At 51.7% G+C, this 12,329-nt stretch overlaps 1 protein-coding gene across 1 annotated transcript; it reads right to left on the minus strand.

The window, feature by feature from the left end:
* Nucleotides 1-2,409: 2,409 nt before the first annotated feature.
* Nucleotides 2,410-11,989, minus strand: LOC136992961 (olfactory receptor 14C36-like). The gene is made up of 2 exons (XM_067302980.1): nt 11,087-11,989; nt 2,410-2,559 (listed from the first exon to the last, which is right to left on the minus strand). Exons 1-2 carry the CDS (start codon nt 11,987-11,989, stop codon nt 2,410-2,412), a joined length of 1,053 nt encoding a protein of 350 aa, XP_067159081.1.
* Between the last annotated feature and the right edge of the window lie 340 nt (nt 11,990-12,329).

Below are 12,329 nucleotides of genomic sequence, written 5' to 3' on the forward strand. Positions count from 1 at the left end.
TGCCCTTCTGGGGGTCTCTCCTCTCTCCTAGAGGTTCTCCCTGTAGTGCTGTGGGGAGCTCCCTGGGCAGGCTGAGGGCTGACCCTCGCAGGCAGCAGAGTCACTCTCCCGGGCACACAGCACCCTGGGGCACAGCGACACTGCTCTGAATCACAGCCCTGCACAGACCTGTGTGTCCTCCCTGGCTTCACACCCCTGCAGCTACCCCTGGCAGAATGGAGCTGCACACCCTGTCCTTGTGACAGTGTGGCAGGGAATCCCTGCTCTGAAGCATATCCCCCTTCTCTGCAAAGGAGAAGCTGGGAGAGACATCCTTAAAAATCTAATCATGTGACTGGAATGATTTCAAGACCCCTCCAGGAACCTCAGTAGCATTTCCCTGCAGCCAGAGACTTACCATGTCAAGGGCTCCGAAGATTTCTCCCACAAGCAGCTCTCCTCTCTCCTCCCACTCCACTGCCTTTCCCTTCTCTCTGCCTTGTCACCTCTCATGTAGCAGCAGCAGGCAGTGCCTGGAGCCCTGCTACTCTTTGCAGAGGAGCTGCTCCTGCACACAGCTGTCTCTGGGCAGTGCTGCCCACTTGCCATGAGCTCCCTCCATCCAAGGAGCCCGGCCCCACTCAGGAGCAGAGGCCCAGTTGAGCTCATGAATTTCTCTGTCCCTTGTGCTCCCTCCTCCTGGGAAATGTTCACTCCAATAAACTAAAATAATCACCAATGGTCCCTCTCTAAGCACTGAAGGAAGACTCATTGCAGCACTACAGATTGTTTCATCAGAGCATGGTTATCTGCAAGAGGTGGAAATGTCCCACTCAGGAAGCCCCGATTCCCATCTCTTAACTAGGCAGGACAGGTAGAAAGTGTCAAGAAGAGAGCTTATTGACACCTGGTTCAGGTGCTGATTCAGATGAGTCAATGTGGGCACCTCATTCTGGTTTGGAAGTCCCTGGGCTGCAGTGGGATTCAGCAAACTCCCATGAACTCCACAAACACACAGCAGGTGGGATTCCCCTTGTCCAAGCTGAAGTGTGCACAACACAGATGTCTGCATGGGAGCTCTTTCTCCAAGCTCCAGTTGTAATCACCTGAAATGGAGGGTGGGAGTCAGGTGCCCACACAAAAACACCTGGTGACATTGGAAGAGACAGAGGTGGTCCCAGGCACGTGCCAGTTTCTGCTTGCTCTCATGGAGCAACTGGGAGAGGCATATCCTTCTAGAGCGTGATGTGGGGGCCAGGTGGAGAATTTCCTTGGCCATCCTAGATGACGCTAGATGGCCACTACTGTTAGAGCACCCCTCACTATGATGCTGAGACACATGGAGATGCCTACAGTGCAAACTGCTAATGGAATTCAGTGCTGACACTTGATGTAATGACATAGAAACAGGCTGGCAGGACCACGTCAGATGCCTGGGGTTTCTAGCATAACATCCTGGCACCTATGGGAAAACCATGCCCCTCTGGAGTGGCTGCTGGGCAGACAACCCAGGTTATCTCAGGCTTTCCTACCTGTGCCCAGACAACTGCATCCCACCACCGCCTTTAGGCAAAGTCCATCCCATCTGCATTCAAGCGTGCTGCATAAATGGGAGGCACATCACACCAAGGTCTCTGCTCTAGTCTCTGCACTCTCAAATCCTTCTTGCTCCTCTCTGCCTGAACCTCTTCTCACACTTGGACAATATGGACCAGGACTGGGCTAATGATGACCTCAGGGTGCCAAATCACAGGCTGCCCAGTGCCAGGGACTTCTTCAGTGGCACCTTCTCCTGCCTGGAGATTGGTTCACCTCTGTCATAGGCCCCAAGGTGCTACAAGCCCTTTCCTGCCAGGGCTGCACAGCTCAGCTCTATTTCTCCCTGGCCTTGGGCACTGCAGGCTTTGCTCTCTCAGTGGGAACCTCCTTGCACCATTACATTGCCACGTGCTATCCATGACAGCATGGCTCTGCTCTGAAGTGGGGCCACTGCACACACAGTGTCCTTGGCTCTTGGTAACAGGCCTCACCACAACCAGTCTGCTCTCTGTGCACACCTGATGCTCTGCAACACTAATATATGCAAATGCATGCAGCCTGGGGTAGAAGCAGGAGCAGATGGAGATGTAGAAGCTTTAACAGGTGTGAAACATCATTGGAATGACTGAGTTGTGGTGGGATCGCTCACATGACTGGAGGGCAATGCTGGTGGGGTACAATGTCTTCAGGAGAGACTGTCAGAGAAGATGAGGAGGGAGGATGTCTTTTGTGTGAAGGGGCAGCTCGGATGTGTGGTAAATGTACTTTACCTAGACTTTAGCAAGGTATTTGACACTGTCTCCCACAATATTCTTGCATGCACGTTAGAATGTTACAGTCTAGAAGAGCAAACAACCGGATGGGTAAAAAGCTGCTTGGATGATCAGAGGCTTAGAGGGCGGTCATGAATGGGTAGTGCTCTTCCTGGAGGCCAGGGAGAAGTAGAGCATCTGAGGGTCTTTCCAGGAAGATGTTCAGTTTATCATCTGTATTACTTACACGCAGGAGGCAATACTCATCATGCTTGTAGATGACCCCAAACTGGAAGTGGAGGGTTGGGGGTCACTCATATGCTTGAGGACTGCCATTCAGAGGGACCTAGGCAGGCAGGAGGAATGGGCTGTAAGGAACCTCATGGAATTCAACAAGGACAAATGCCAGGGCTTGCACCTGCGATAAACCAACACTCCACAGTGTTACAGGCTGAGGCCTGAGTGCCTGGGGAACAGCTCTGTGAAAAAGGACGTGAGGGTGCTGGGGGAGAGGAGGCAAAACACGAGCCAGCAGCGTTCCCTGGCAGCAAAGAAGGCCAGAAGCATTGTGGGCTGCATGAGCAGGAGCACAGGCAGGAGGTGGAGGGAAATGGTGATCGCCTTCTAGTCAGTATTCATTAGAGCCCATCTAGAACCCTGCATCCAGGTTTGGGTTACCTGAACAAGAAAGAGGTGGATAACTGGGAGCGAGTTTGGCCAAGGGCCCTCACAGTAGTCAAGGAACTGGAGCACTTGCTCTGTGAGGAAATGGGGCTGGTTCAACTTGGAGAAGAGATGGCTTTGGAGGGATCTCATAACAGCCCTCCAATGGCTATGAGGAGGTCATCAAGAAGAATGGAGGCAGGCTCTTCACCAGGGTGCATGGTGGGAGGACAAGAGACAATGGTTATAAGTTTGTGCAGGAGATAAGGAAAAGCTTTTCCACTATGAGGATGGTCAAGCATTGGAAGTGGTTGCCCAGAGAGGCTGTGCAGTGTCCTGCCTTGGAGGTTTCCAAGACCACACTGGATGCAGGACAGAGCAACCTGGCCTGACACCAGAGCTGACCCTGCTGGGAGCAAGGAGATTGGCCTAGAGATCTCCTGAGGTCCCTTCCACCCTGAAGGAGTCCATGATTCTTCCCACTCTCCATTTTCTCTTGTTGATGTCAGGAAAAGCACGCAGGTGCCCTGTGACAGTGGAAGCAGGCCAGCTTTCTTGTCCTCCTCCAGCCAGAATTATTCAGATGCAGGGCTTCTTGGCAGGAATCCCCAAAACAGCCCTGATCAGTCCTGGGCTTCACTTTGAATTTCCTTTTTTTTTTCTTCCACGTCTTCTAAGTCTGTCTCTTTTACCACCCTGATCCCATTCCATACAGCCCACCCCATCCCTGCTCACCCTTAACTCATTGGCACTACTTTGGTTTGTTTTTTTGGTTGGTTGGTTGGTTGTTTTTTTGTTTGTTTGTTTTGTTTTGACACAGAGGAGTTTTGGTCGCGAAGTATCTTGAGAAACTCCGGTGATTTGGACAACAAATACCTCATGAAGATTTACAAGAGAAGTGTCAAGTCCTGTTCCTAGGCAGTAATAAACCCATCCATGAGGAGAGGTTGAGGGACCTGGGCTTCTTTAGCCTGCTGAAGTGGAGGCAAAGGGCAGTATAGGAGCAGCCTGTGACTGCTCGAAGGGTGGTTTCAGAGATGATAGATGTTTTCTTAGGATAGGTAAACAGCATGGGAAGGGGAAAGATCCACAAACTGCATCTTGTGAGGTTCAGACTGGACTTCAGGTCAAAAGAATGTCACTCGTAGGGTAGTGCTGTGGTGCAACAGGTCACCCAGAGGGAGTCTGGGATCAGCCCCTGGCTTTGTGTTTCAAGGAAAAGCAAGGGAGGACAGGAAGACATCAGGAGAGGTGGGGAGATCCCAGGGTGAGAGCAAGGTGGGGAAGCAGCTTGGGTGTGTACAGGCTGCAGGGAAACAGGCACAGGCATGGGAAAGCACAGGACAGCCCGTGGTGGAGATCGCCGAGGGCACTGCCAAGGCTGAAAGCTCCCAACACAGCTAGGTCTTTGTCCTTTTGGCTATAGCTGGTGTCTCTGACACCAAGGCCCATGAAAAGACGCTGTTTCCTTAAAGCACTGTGGCCTTGCTGCCTCCCTGTCCCTTGGGAGTCCAGGAGGTGCTGTATCATGCTCCTGTACTCGGCATTGTGCACCGTACCCACACACTGGCCCCAGGAAGAGCCCTGAGCAATGCAGGATGGAAAGCATAACCCTGCCCAGGGGCTGGCTGTCAGTTCCTGCTCACTCTGCTTGATAACACACATCAAGGTGGACTTGGCATCACAGCCACCCTCACATTGCCTTTGCCTACCTGCAATCAGGGCCTCCAACTTTTGGCTCTAATCAGCCCCGGGGGAGGTTTTGTCGGTAATGGCCCTCAGTGGGACCCATTATCTTTCCAAGAAACTTTTTTTGCTTCTTGAGAGGTTTCTTCAGTCTCTTCTCAGCATCTGAGGTTCATGGGCTTAGCACCAGATACAGCCGAGGGGTCATTAAAATGCAAATAAACCCTAAGGAGCCATGCCTCTTTCCATAATTTTCTTCAGCACTTCAATTCTTGTGTCACTAATTGGAAAGTTTGCAGGAGTGTATTGAAATTAGGCAGATTTCAATGAGCACCTGAAAAAGAAAGATGTCTGCTTCTTAAGCTTTCTTGATTCTTCAGTTTGCAGAATAAGTCATACCCACATTCCCCAATTCATACTGATCCACAGTGTCTCCTAATGAAGTCTGGACATGTAGGCAAAGCAGTATTTTTGATAGGAGACCTGTATGGAGAACCTTCCTCCCCAGCTCCCCAGCCCTGCCATTGCCCTCAGCAGCCACTGGGGACTTCACATCACTCTTGTTCAAATCCAACCTTTTGCCACTCAAGGCTGTCGCTGAATGCTACAGCTCATGTGCGCCAATTCCCACCTGCTTTCCTTAGACAACTAGCTGCAGACAGACACAGAAGGGTTTGTCTTAATTGCAAACAAACAAATTATAATTTGGAACAGTTTAATAAAAGATACAAAAAAGCACTCCTCAACTGTATGCCAAGACCACGCTGCCTCCAGTGAGGTCCACTGCCCACAAGGCATAACCTGCCTTGAAATGCTTTCCACAGATAGATAGGAAAGGATAGACAAGAAACGCAACAAAGGAGCTGGCTAAAGAGACAAGGAGACTTCTGAAAGACGAGGCAAGCTTCAGACTCCAGCAGCTCAGAGCAGCAACTGGAGAGATGAGAGGTACCTGAATGATAAAGAGCAAGGGGAGGAGGAAAACTGGGAAACTCTGGAAAATGCCTATGCCCAGAGAGTCTGATGCAAAGATGCCTTTAGAAATGACCAATTTAATCAGGACATGTGGAAATATGTGAGATATCACTGAGATTACATCCACAGCCTCATAGACAGAGCAGTGGAAACACAAGGTCAAGGGCAGATCGATATTTCTTCTCCTGCGATTAATACCCTTCCTGAAGGTTTCCACTCTTTCATCATGTTCATTGAAGTAGACTAAAATAATCACCAATGGGCCCTCTCTAAGCGCTGAAGGAAGACTGATTCCAGAATTACAAACTGTGGCATCAGAGGGTGGTTATGTGCAAGAGGTGGAAATGTCTAACTCTGGAAGCCCCAATTCCCATCTCTTAACTAGGCAGGACTCATAGAATGGGGCAAGAAGGGAGCTCATTGACATCTCACCACACTGCCTTTTCATTCCCTGCACGGTGAACAAAGTGTGACTTCATTTTGGGGGACAAAAAGGAGGAGGCTGATCTCAACCCAGGCCAGACCCCATCAGTACAGATGTCTCTGTCGAATCCAGGTCTCTTGACTTCCCTTTCTTGTCCAAAGAGGGAACTAAGTTCTCTCTACTTAGTTGTTTTGAGATACCTTTCCTAATGACAAGCTCAGGTCCCGCAGGAGCCGCCTCCAAAATTTCCAGCACCACATGGCAACACAGCTACCCCAGGGCATCTCAGGCAGCAATAGCCTCTCTCTGTGGTCAAATGAATCAAGCCCAAAAGTAGATCCTACTCATAAGTTGAGATCTTCTCAAAAAATAACTCAATGCAACAATTGACAAGAAATCCTCTTTTCCAAAATTTCACACAGTTTTTAACATTACCATATATTTTTTTCTTTCTTCTTAATTGGCAGTACAATGCTCATGCACTACAGGAATGAGCCTGTCTATGCGAGTGAAAAAATATATATGCATACACACACACATTATTCATCAAAATACATTTGCTACCAACACTCTGAATGGAGAAACTTTGTTCGGAGGAACTACTTTATTTAAACTGTCATGTTTCAGCTCTCTTCTTCTGCCTCTCTGTTCTTTCCTCTTCCTCTGACTCTTCTCTCTTTACAGAGCTCTCCAGGGAATGGTGCACTGAATCACAGCACTTAGGGTGGACAAGACCTCTGGAGGTCACCTAGTCCCAGCCACCCTGGTCAATGCAGAGGGAACTAGATGAGGTTGCCCAGGGGCTCCCCCCACTTATGCATTGGCCACAAGGGTGCTGAGAGTGCGCTCCATCCACTGTGCAGGCCATTCATAAAGGTGTTAAGCAGTCCTGCCCCACATGTTGATCACTGAAGGATGCCACTAGTAACCAGCTGCCACTTGGAACTTGTACCACTGATCACAGTGTTTCAGCCTGATGCTCCAGCCAATCCTCCACCTGCCTCATAGTGCATTGATCCAGGGTAGAGCTCAACAATTTACCTCTAAGGAGACTCTGGGGGACTCTGTGAAAGGCCTTGCTAAAGGGAAGCTTCACAAAATCCCCTGCTTTCCCCTTGTACACAAAGCCATTCATCTGATGGTAGAAGGCAATGGGGTTGGTCGGCCATGGTTTCCATTTCCCCTTGGTCAACCCATGCTGCCTCTTCCAGGCCTTCTCCTTCCTATGCTTGGAGATGGTTTCCAGGAGGATTTGCTCCATCACCTTCCCAGGAACTGAGATGAAGATGACCAGCCTGTCAGTGCCCAGACCCTCCCTCTTGCCCTTCTGGAAAATGGGTGTGATGTGTGCCTTTTCCCAGTCATCAGGAACCTCCCTGATTACCCTGACATTTCATAGACAATTGGGAGCAGCATTGCAGTGACTCCAGCTACCTTTCCCTGCACCCTGGGGTGTTTCCCATCTGGTCCCAGGGACTTGTGTGTGCCCACTGGGCAAAAGTCCTCCCCACCTGCATGGTCCTCTACCATGGGTGAGGTTTTGCTAACAGAGATGCTGCCAAAGGACTTGGGGGCCAGGGAGACCTGGCAGTAGACAAGACCAGGAAGAGACCAGGTGAAAGAGGCAATGAGCTCCTCAGCCTTTCCCCTGCCTTTTTCACTACGTCCCCTGCCCCACTGAGGAGGGAGAACACATTTTCCTTGTGTCGCTGCCTTGTGCTGCCAGCGTCCTTGCACAAGCCCTTCAGGTTACCCTCCCCATCCCTTCCTAGCTCTAGCTCTACCTCCAGCTCCAGCTCCAGCTGAGCTTTGGCTTGCCTAACTCCATCCCAATGAGATGAAATCTTCTCTGCTGCAGTCCTGGGTGGTGACTCTGTTATTCCTCTTACCTCTCCACCATCTCATGGGCACTGCAGTGACAGACAGTCTCCACATTCACATCCCCATCCAGGCTGAGCTTCAGGCGAGAAACCAAGGGGAGGGTGGCACCATCTACTTAGAGGCACAACCTACAGAGGTACAGAAATCACATCGCAGAAAAGCCTGCTCTTCTCCCCTCACCGCTGAGGGGATCCAGGCAATGGCCTTTCAGGCGGTTAAAGGTGGATGCAAAGAATTTCCATTGTAATGTAGCTATGCCTGAGGCAGTGCCTCCCAGGCTGTCCTTACAGTCAACGGGGAGGAGGAGGTGTTCACCTGCCTTCTTTTAGATGGTCACATAAAGCACAAATTGCTCCTGTCCCAGAAACATTTACTCTGTGCTTGAAAAGGTGCCTGAGATCATAGGTGTTCAGGATAGTTCAGGTTGAAGGGACCACAGGAGGCCTGTAGTGCAACGTGCTGCTCAAAGCAGGGTCAGCTAGAGGGTCAGAAGCCAAAAAAATGCTCCTGCCAAAGGACTTCTGGGGGTGATACAGCAGGAGAAGGCAGTAGAGGGTTGATGGGGTAATCCCATGGACAAAAGGGTTTCCTTTCTTCCCTTCTCCTGAGAATTAAATCCTCAGCTCTCCAGAGAGAAGAAGCTGGGACACAAACTTTGCCACTAACATGGAGGCGGAGAAGCTCCTGAGTCCCTTACGGACAGTGGCTGGTCCAAAGGCCACCACACCAATGGCACCAGACCCCCCCAGGCATGCCTGCCTTGTTGCTGGGCACCCTGCAGCCCCAGGCAGGAGGTGTGCGGGGAACAGAGTGGGGTGTGCAGCCTGCAGCCCTGGCCACCCAGCAGGTGTGGTGGGACCCTGCTTCTCTAGATGAGATTGGGCTCTCCTGCATTTCCCCAGGGAAACCTGCGTCCCCTCCAGCTGGGAAAACAGCCCAACAGAGAGGACCAACATGGGAAACACAATCTCTATTCCAGGATGTGAAGAGAGAGGGGAGGTCAGAGGGGGATCTGCTCATGCCCTGGGCAGTGATTCCCTCCCTGCAGCCAGTACAGCACTGCTGATGCCCTGTAACCTGTGAGTCCAGGAGATGGGACTCCGATCTGCTCTGGCTCTAAAGATTTCTCAGCCCTTCAGACCCAGGAGGCAAAGCACCGGTGTGGGGACACCTCAGCAGTCGAAGGGCTGAATGCCTGGTGTGTTCCTGAGAACATTTCTGCTCTCTCCCAGCACTGGTTCATTTTTGAGGATGAACTCGCTCACTGTGTCACTCTGAGGACAGGCTTGACCAGGCAGTACAAATGCCAGCAAGGCCTCAACCCCACAACACTGTCCCCTGCCCAGGACTCTGCCTTCCAGCCCCTTCCTCCTAGAGGATTTGGTTTGGGAGGGACCACCAGAGATCTCCAGGAGCATGATCTGCTCTGAGCTGGGCTAACTTGACAGTTAGATCAGGTTGGTAGGTGCTTTCTCCAGAAGAATTTCTTTAATTCTGCTGTCCCCTGCCCCAGTGCTGCTCAACTACCATGGTTATTTCTTTGTTTTTTCCTTCAACTCATTTGGAATTTCCCTTACTGCATCTTCTCCTTGTTGTCTCTTGTCCTTTCCTCCCTTTGGCCCCCAGACAGACCATCCCATGTACTTTGACTCAGGGCAATCACAGCTCACCCCCAAGCACAGCCTTGCTGGGATCTCCTGGCAATAAAAGGCAGGCCATCAGGACCATCTCCAAGCAGAGCTATGCCCAACAGGTCCCTACATTGTCTCAGATGAGAACGTATGGAGACATAACATTATCCAGGGCAGAGCCTGTGGGCCGATGCCAGGGCTGAGCCAGGGGCAGCTGGCATGAGAAGAGAAGACCTCCAGCAGCTCCTCTCCACACCTGGGCAGGCAGTGATGCACCTGGTGGTGCTCCTGAGAGAGGACAGTGACACAGGACAGGAGGCACAGTGCAGTGCTGGGAACCAGCTATCTGTGCTGGGTCTGGGAGTCCTGACGGGTGGTGCTGGTGTCTGTAGCCCTTAAGAAACCCCCCAGTCCCGCTAGCAGCAGTGAGTCACTTCCGTGCCTGTCAGGAGCTTCTGGAATGCTGTGGCTCCCATCTGTGCCTCAGCCCTCCACTGGCCCAGCCCTGCTGCCTTGCATGCAGTCACATGACCCCACTGTGTAGGCATGACACAGGACAGGGAGCGTTCTAGGGAGGGGAAACATCCCCCCAGCATGGTCCCCATGACAGCCCTCGGTGCCCTGGCCACTACGGCCCTCCTGCCTGGCAGCCACCCAACAGTCCCCAGACCCTGCCCAGCCCTGTCTCTGTCCCCCCGGGGTTAGCAGAAGGGCGTGCTCTGGTGTCTGATGAGGTCTGAGGCCACAGAGAAGCCAGGCAGGGATGGCCATTCCCCTAAGACAGGTGCTGAGGTCAGCAGGCAGACAAAGCTGGTCACATTCAAAGATCACCCCTCACCAGGACCAGGGGGAATGGCCGGTGCTGGAAATGACTGATACAAGGGGCTGGGTGTGTGAGGAGCTTCCTGGGACATTTTCTCCTCTCTGTTCATGCAGCACCAAGCTGTGATGGATCCTTCCACTGAGGCACCCTGCTTGAGGGCCCCCATGGGAGAGAGATGGTCAAGAGGCACAGGAGATTGCCCCAGGACCTCCTCTGCATGCTCCCTGACAGCCCTGCAGAGGACCCAGCAGAGGCCTCGTCCTCCCAGGGCTCACAGCTGGACATCCGGTCCTCCAGCTGGACATGGAGCCTTGTCGGGGGGTGAATTTTGGAGTGAGGACCAGCATGCAGGGTGGGTGAGATTGTCTCAAGGAAATGTGCTGGGGACAGGGTGTGAGGAACAGCAGCTTTCGAGGAAGAGCCCAGCTTTCAGGCACTGCACTTGGAAGAACCTACTTTATTACAGAGATACTGTGAGGGAGTCAGCTCTGACCCAGTGTTAGACACAGCTTTATATGGGCACCAGGTGAGACAGAGCAGTCTCAGTGAAGGTGGAATGAATCCAAGCATTTCTGTAGCAACAGGGTGACAAATAATAATATCAACAGTAATAGTAATAATGATACAAATAAGGTGAATAAACAAAGCTCAGTCCTGGTACGGGACACAGGGGGAGTCATTTGTGGAGAGCAGTGGCAACGTTACCAGTGCTGCAAAATGTCCCTGAAATCACTTTCCTCAGCGCATCTTTGAGCTCCTTGTTCCTCATGCTGTAGATGAGCGGGTTCACTGCTGGAGGTACCACTGAGTACAGGACAGCCACCACAATATCCACAGATGGGAAGGAGAGGGAGGAGGGCTTCAGGTAGGCAAACATGTTAGTGCTGACAAAAAGGGAGACCACAGCCAGGTGAGGGATGCACATGGAAAAGGCTTTGTGTCGACCCTGCTCAGAGGGCATCCTCAGCACAACAGTGAAGATCTGCACGTAGGACAGCACAATGAAAATGAAACACCCAAGGGCTACACAGGCACTAACTACAAGAAGCCCAGCTTCCCTGCGGTAGGAGTCTGAGCAGGAGAGCTTGAGGATCTGGGGAACTTCACAGAAGAACTGGTCCACTGTGTTGCCTTGGCAGAGTGGTATTGAAAATGTGTTCCCAGTGTGCAGTGCAGAATAGAGAAAACCACTGGCCCAGGCAGCTGCTGCCATTCTGACACAAGCTCTGCTGCCCATGAGGGTCCCATAGTGGAGGGGTATGCAGATGGCAACATAGCAGTCATAGGCCATGACAGTGAGAAGAAAATACTCTCCTGCTAAGAAGAAGATGAATAGAAAGACTTGAGCAGCACATCCTGAGTAGGAAATGGCCCTGGTGTCCCACAGGGAATTGGCCATGGATTTGGGGACAGTGGTGGAGATGGTGCCAAGGTCGAGGAGGGAGAGGTTGAGGAGGAAGAAGTACATGGGGGTGTGGAGGTGGTGGTCGCAGGCTATGGCTGTGATAATGAGGCCGTTGCCCAGGAGGGCAGCCAGGTAGATGCCCAGGAAGAACAGGAAGTGCAAGAGCTGCAGCTCCTGTGTGTCTACAAATGTCAGGAGGAGGAACTGGTTGAAGGAGCTGCTGTTGGACATTTTGCTCCTTCTCGGCTGTGGTGACTGTCCAAGGAAGAACAGGTAGAAACAAGTTAGGACAGACTTCTGTGGGCAAAAATTTCTCATAAAGCCCTCCCAAAAACACACACATTACCTCTCCCCATATCAGCAGTACCATCGTGGACCTCTGGCGCTTGAGCTTTGGTTTGTGCTGGCTGGGTTTCCTGTAAGGAGCAGGGACCTCTGCTCATGGGCTCCAGAGCAGTCAGCCCTGACTGACAACACTGCAGACATGGGAACAGGGGTGACTAAAATGTTATACTCCCAGTTCCAGTCAGATTTCATCCACTCATAATGTTGAAGGCATTTTCAGCATCTT

This window comes from Apteryx mantelli, chromosome 11, assembly GCF_036417845.1.
Source record: "Apteryx mantelli isolate bAptMan1 chromosome 11, bAptMan1.hap1, whole genome shotgun sequence".
In the NCBI taxonomy this organism is placed as follows: domain Eukaryota; kingdom Metazoa; phylum Chordata; class Aves; order Apterygiformes; family Apterygidae; genus Apteryx; species Apteryx mantelli.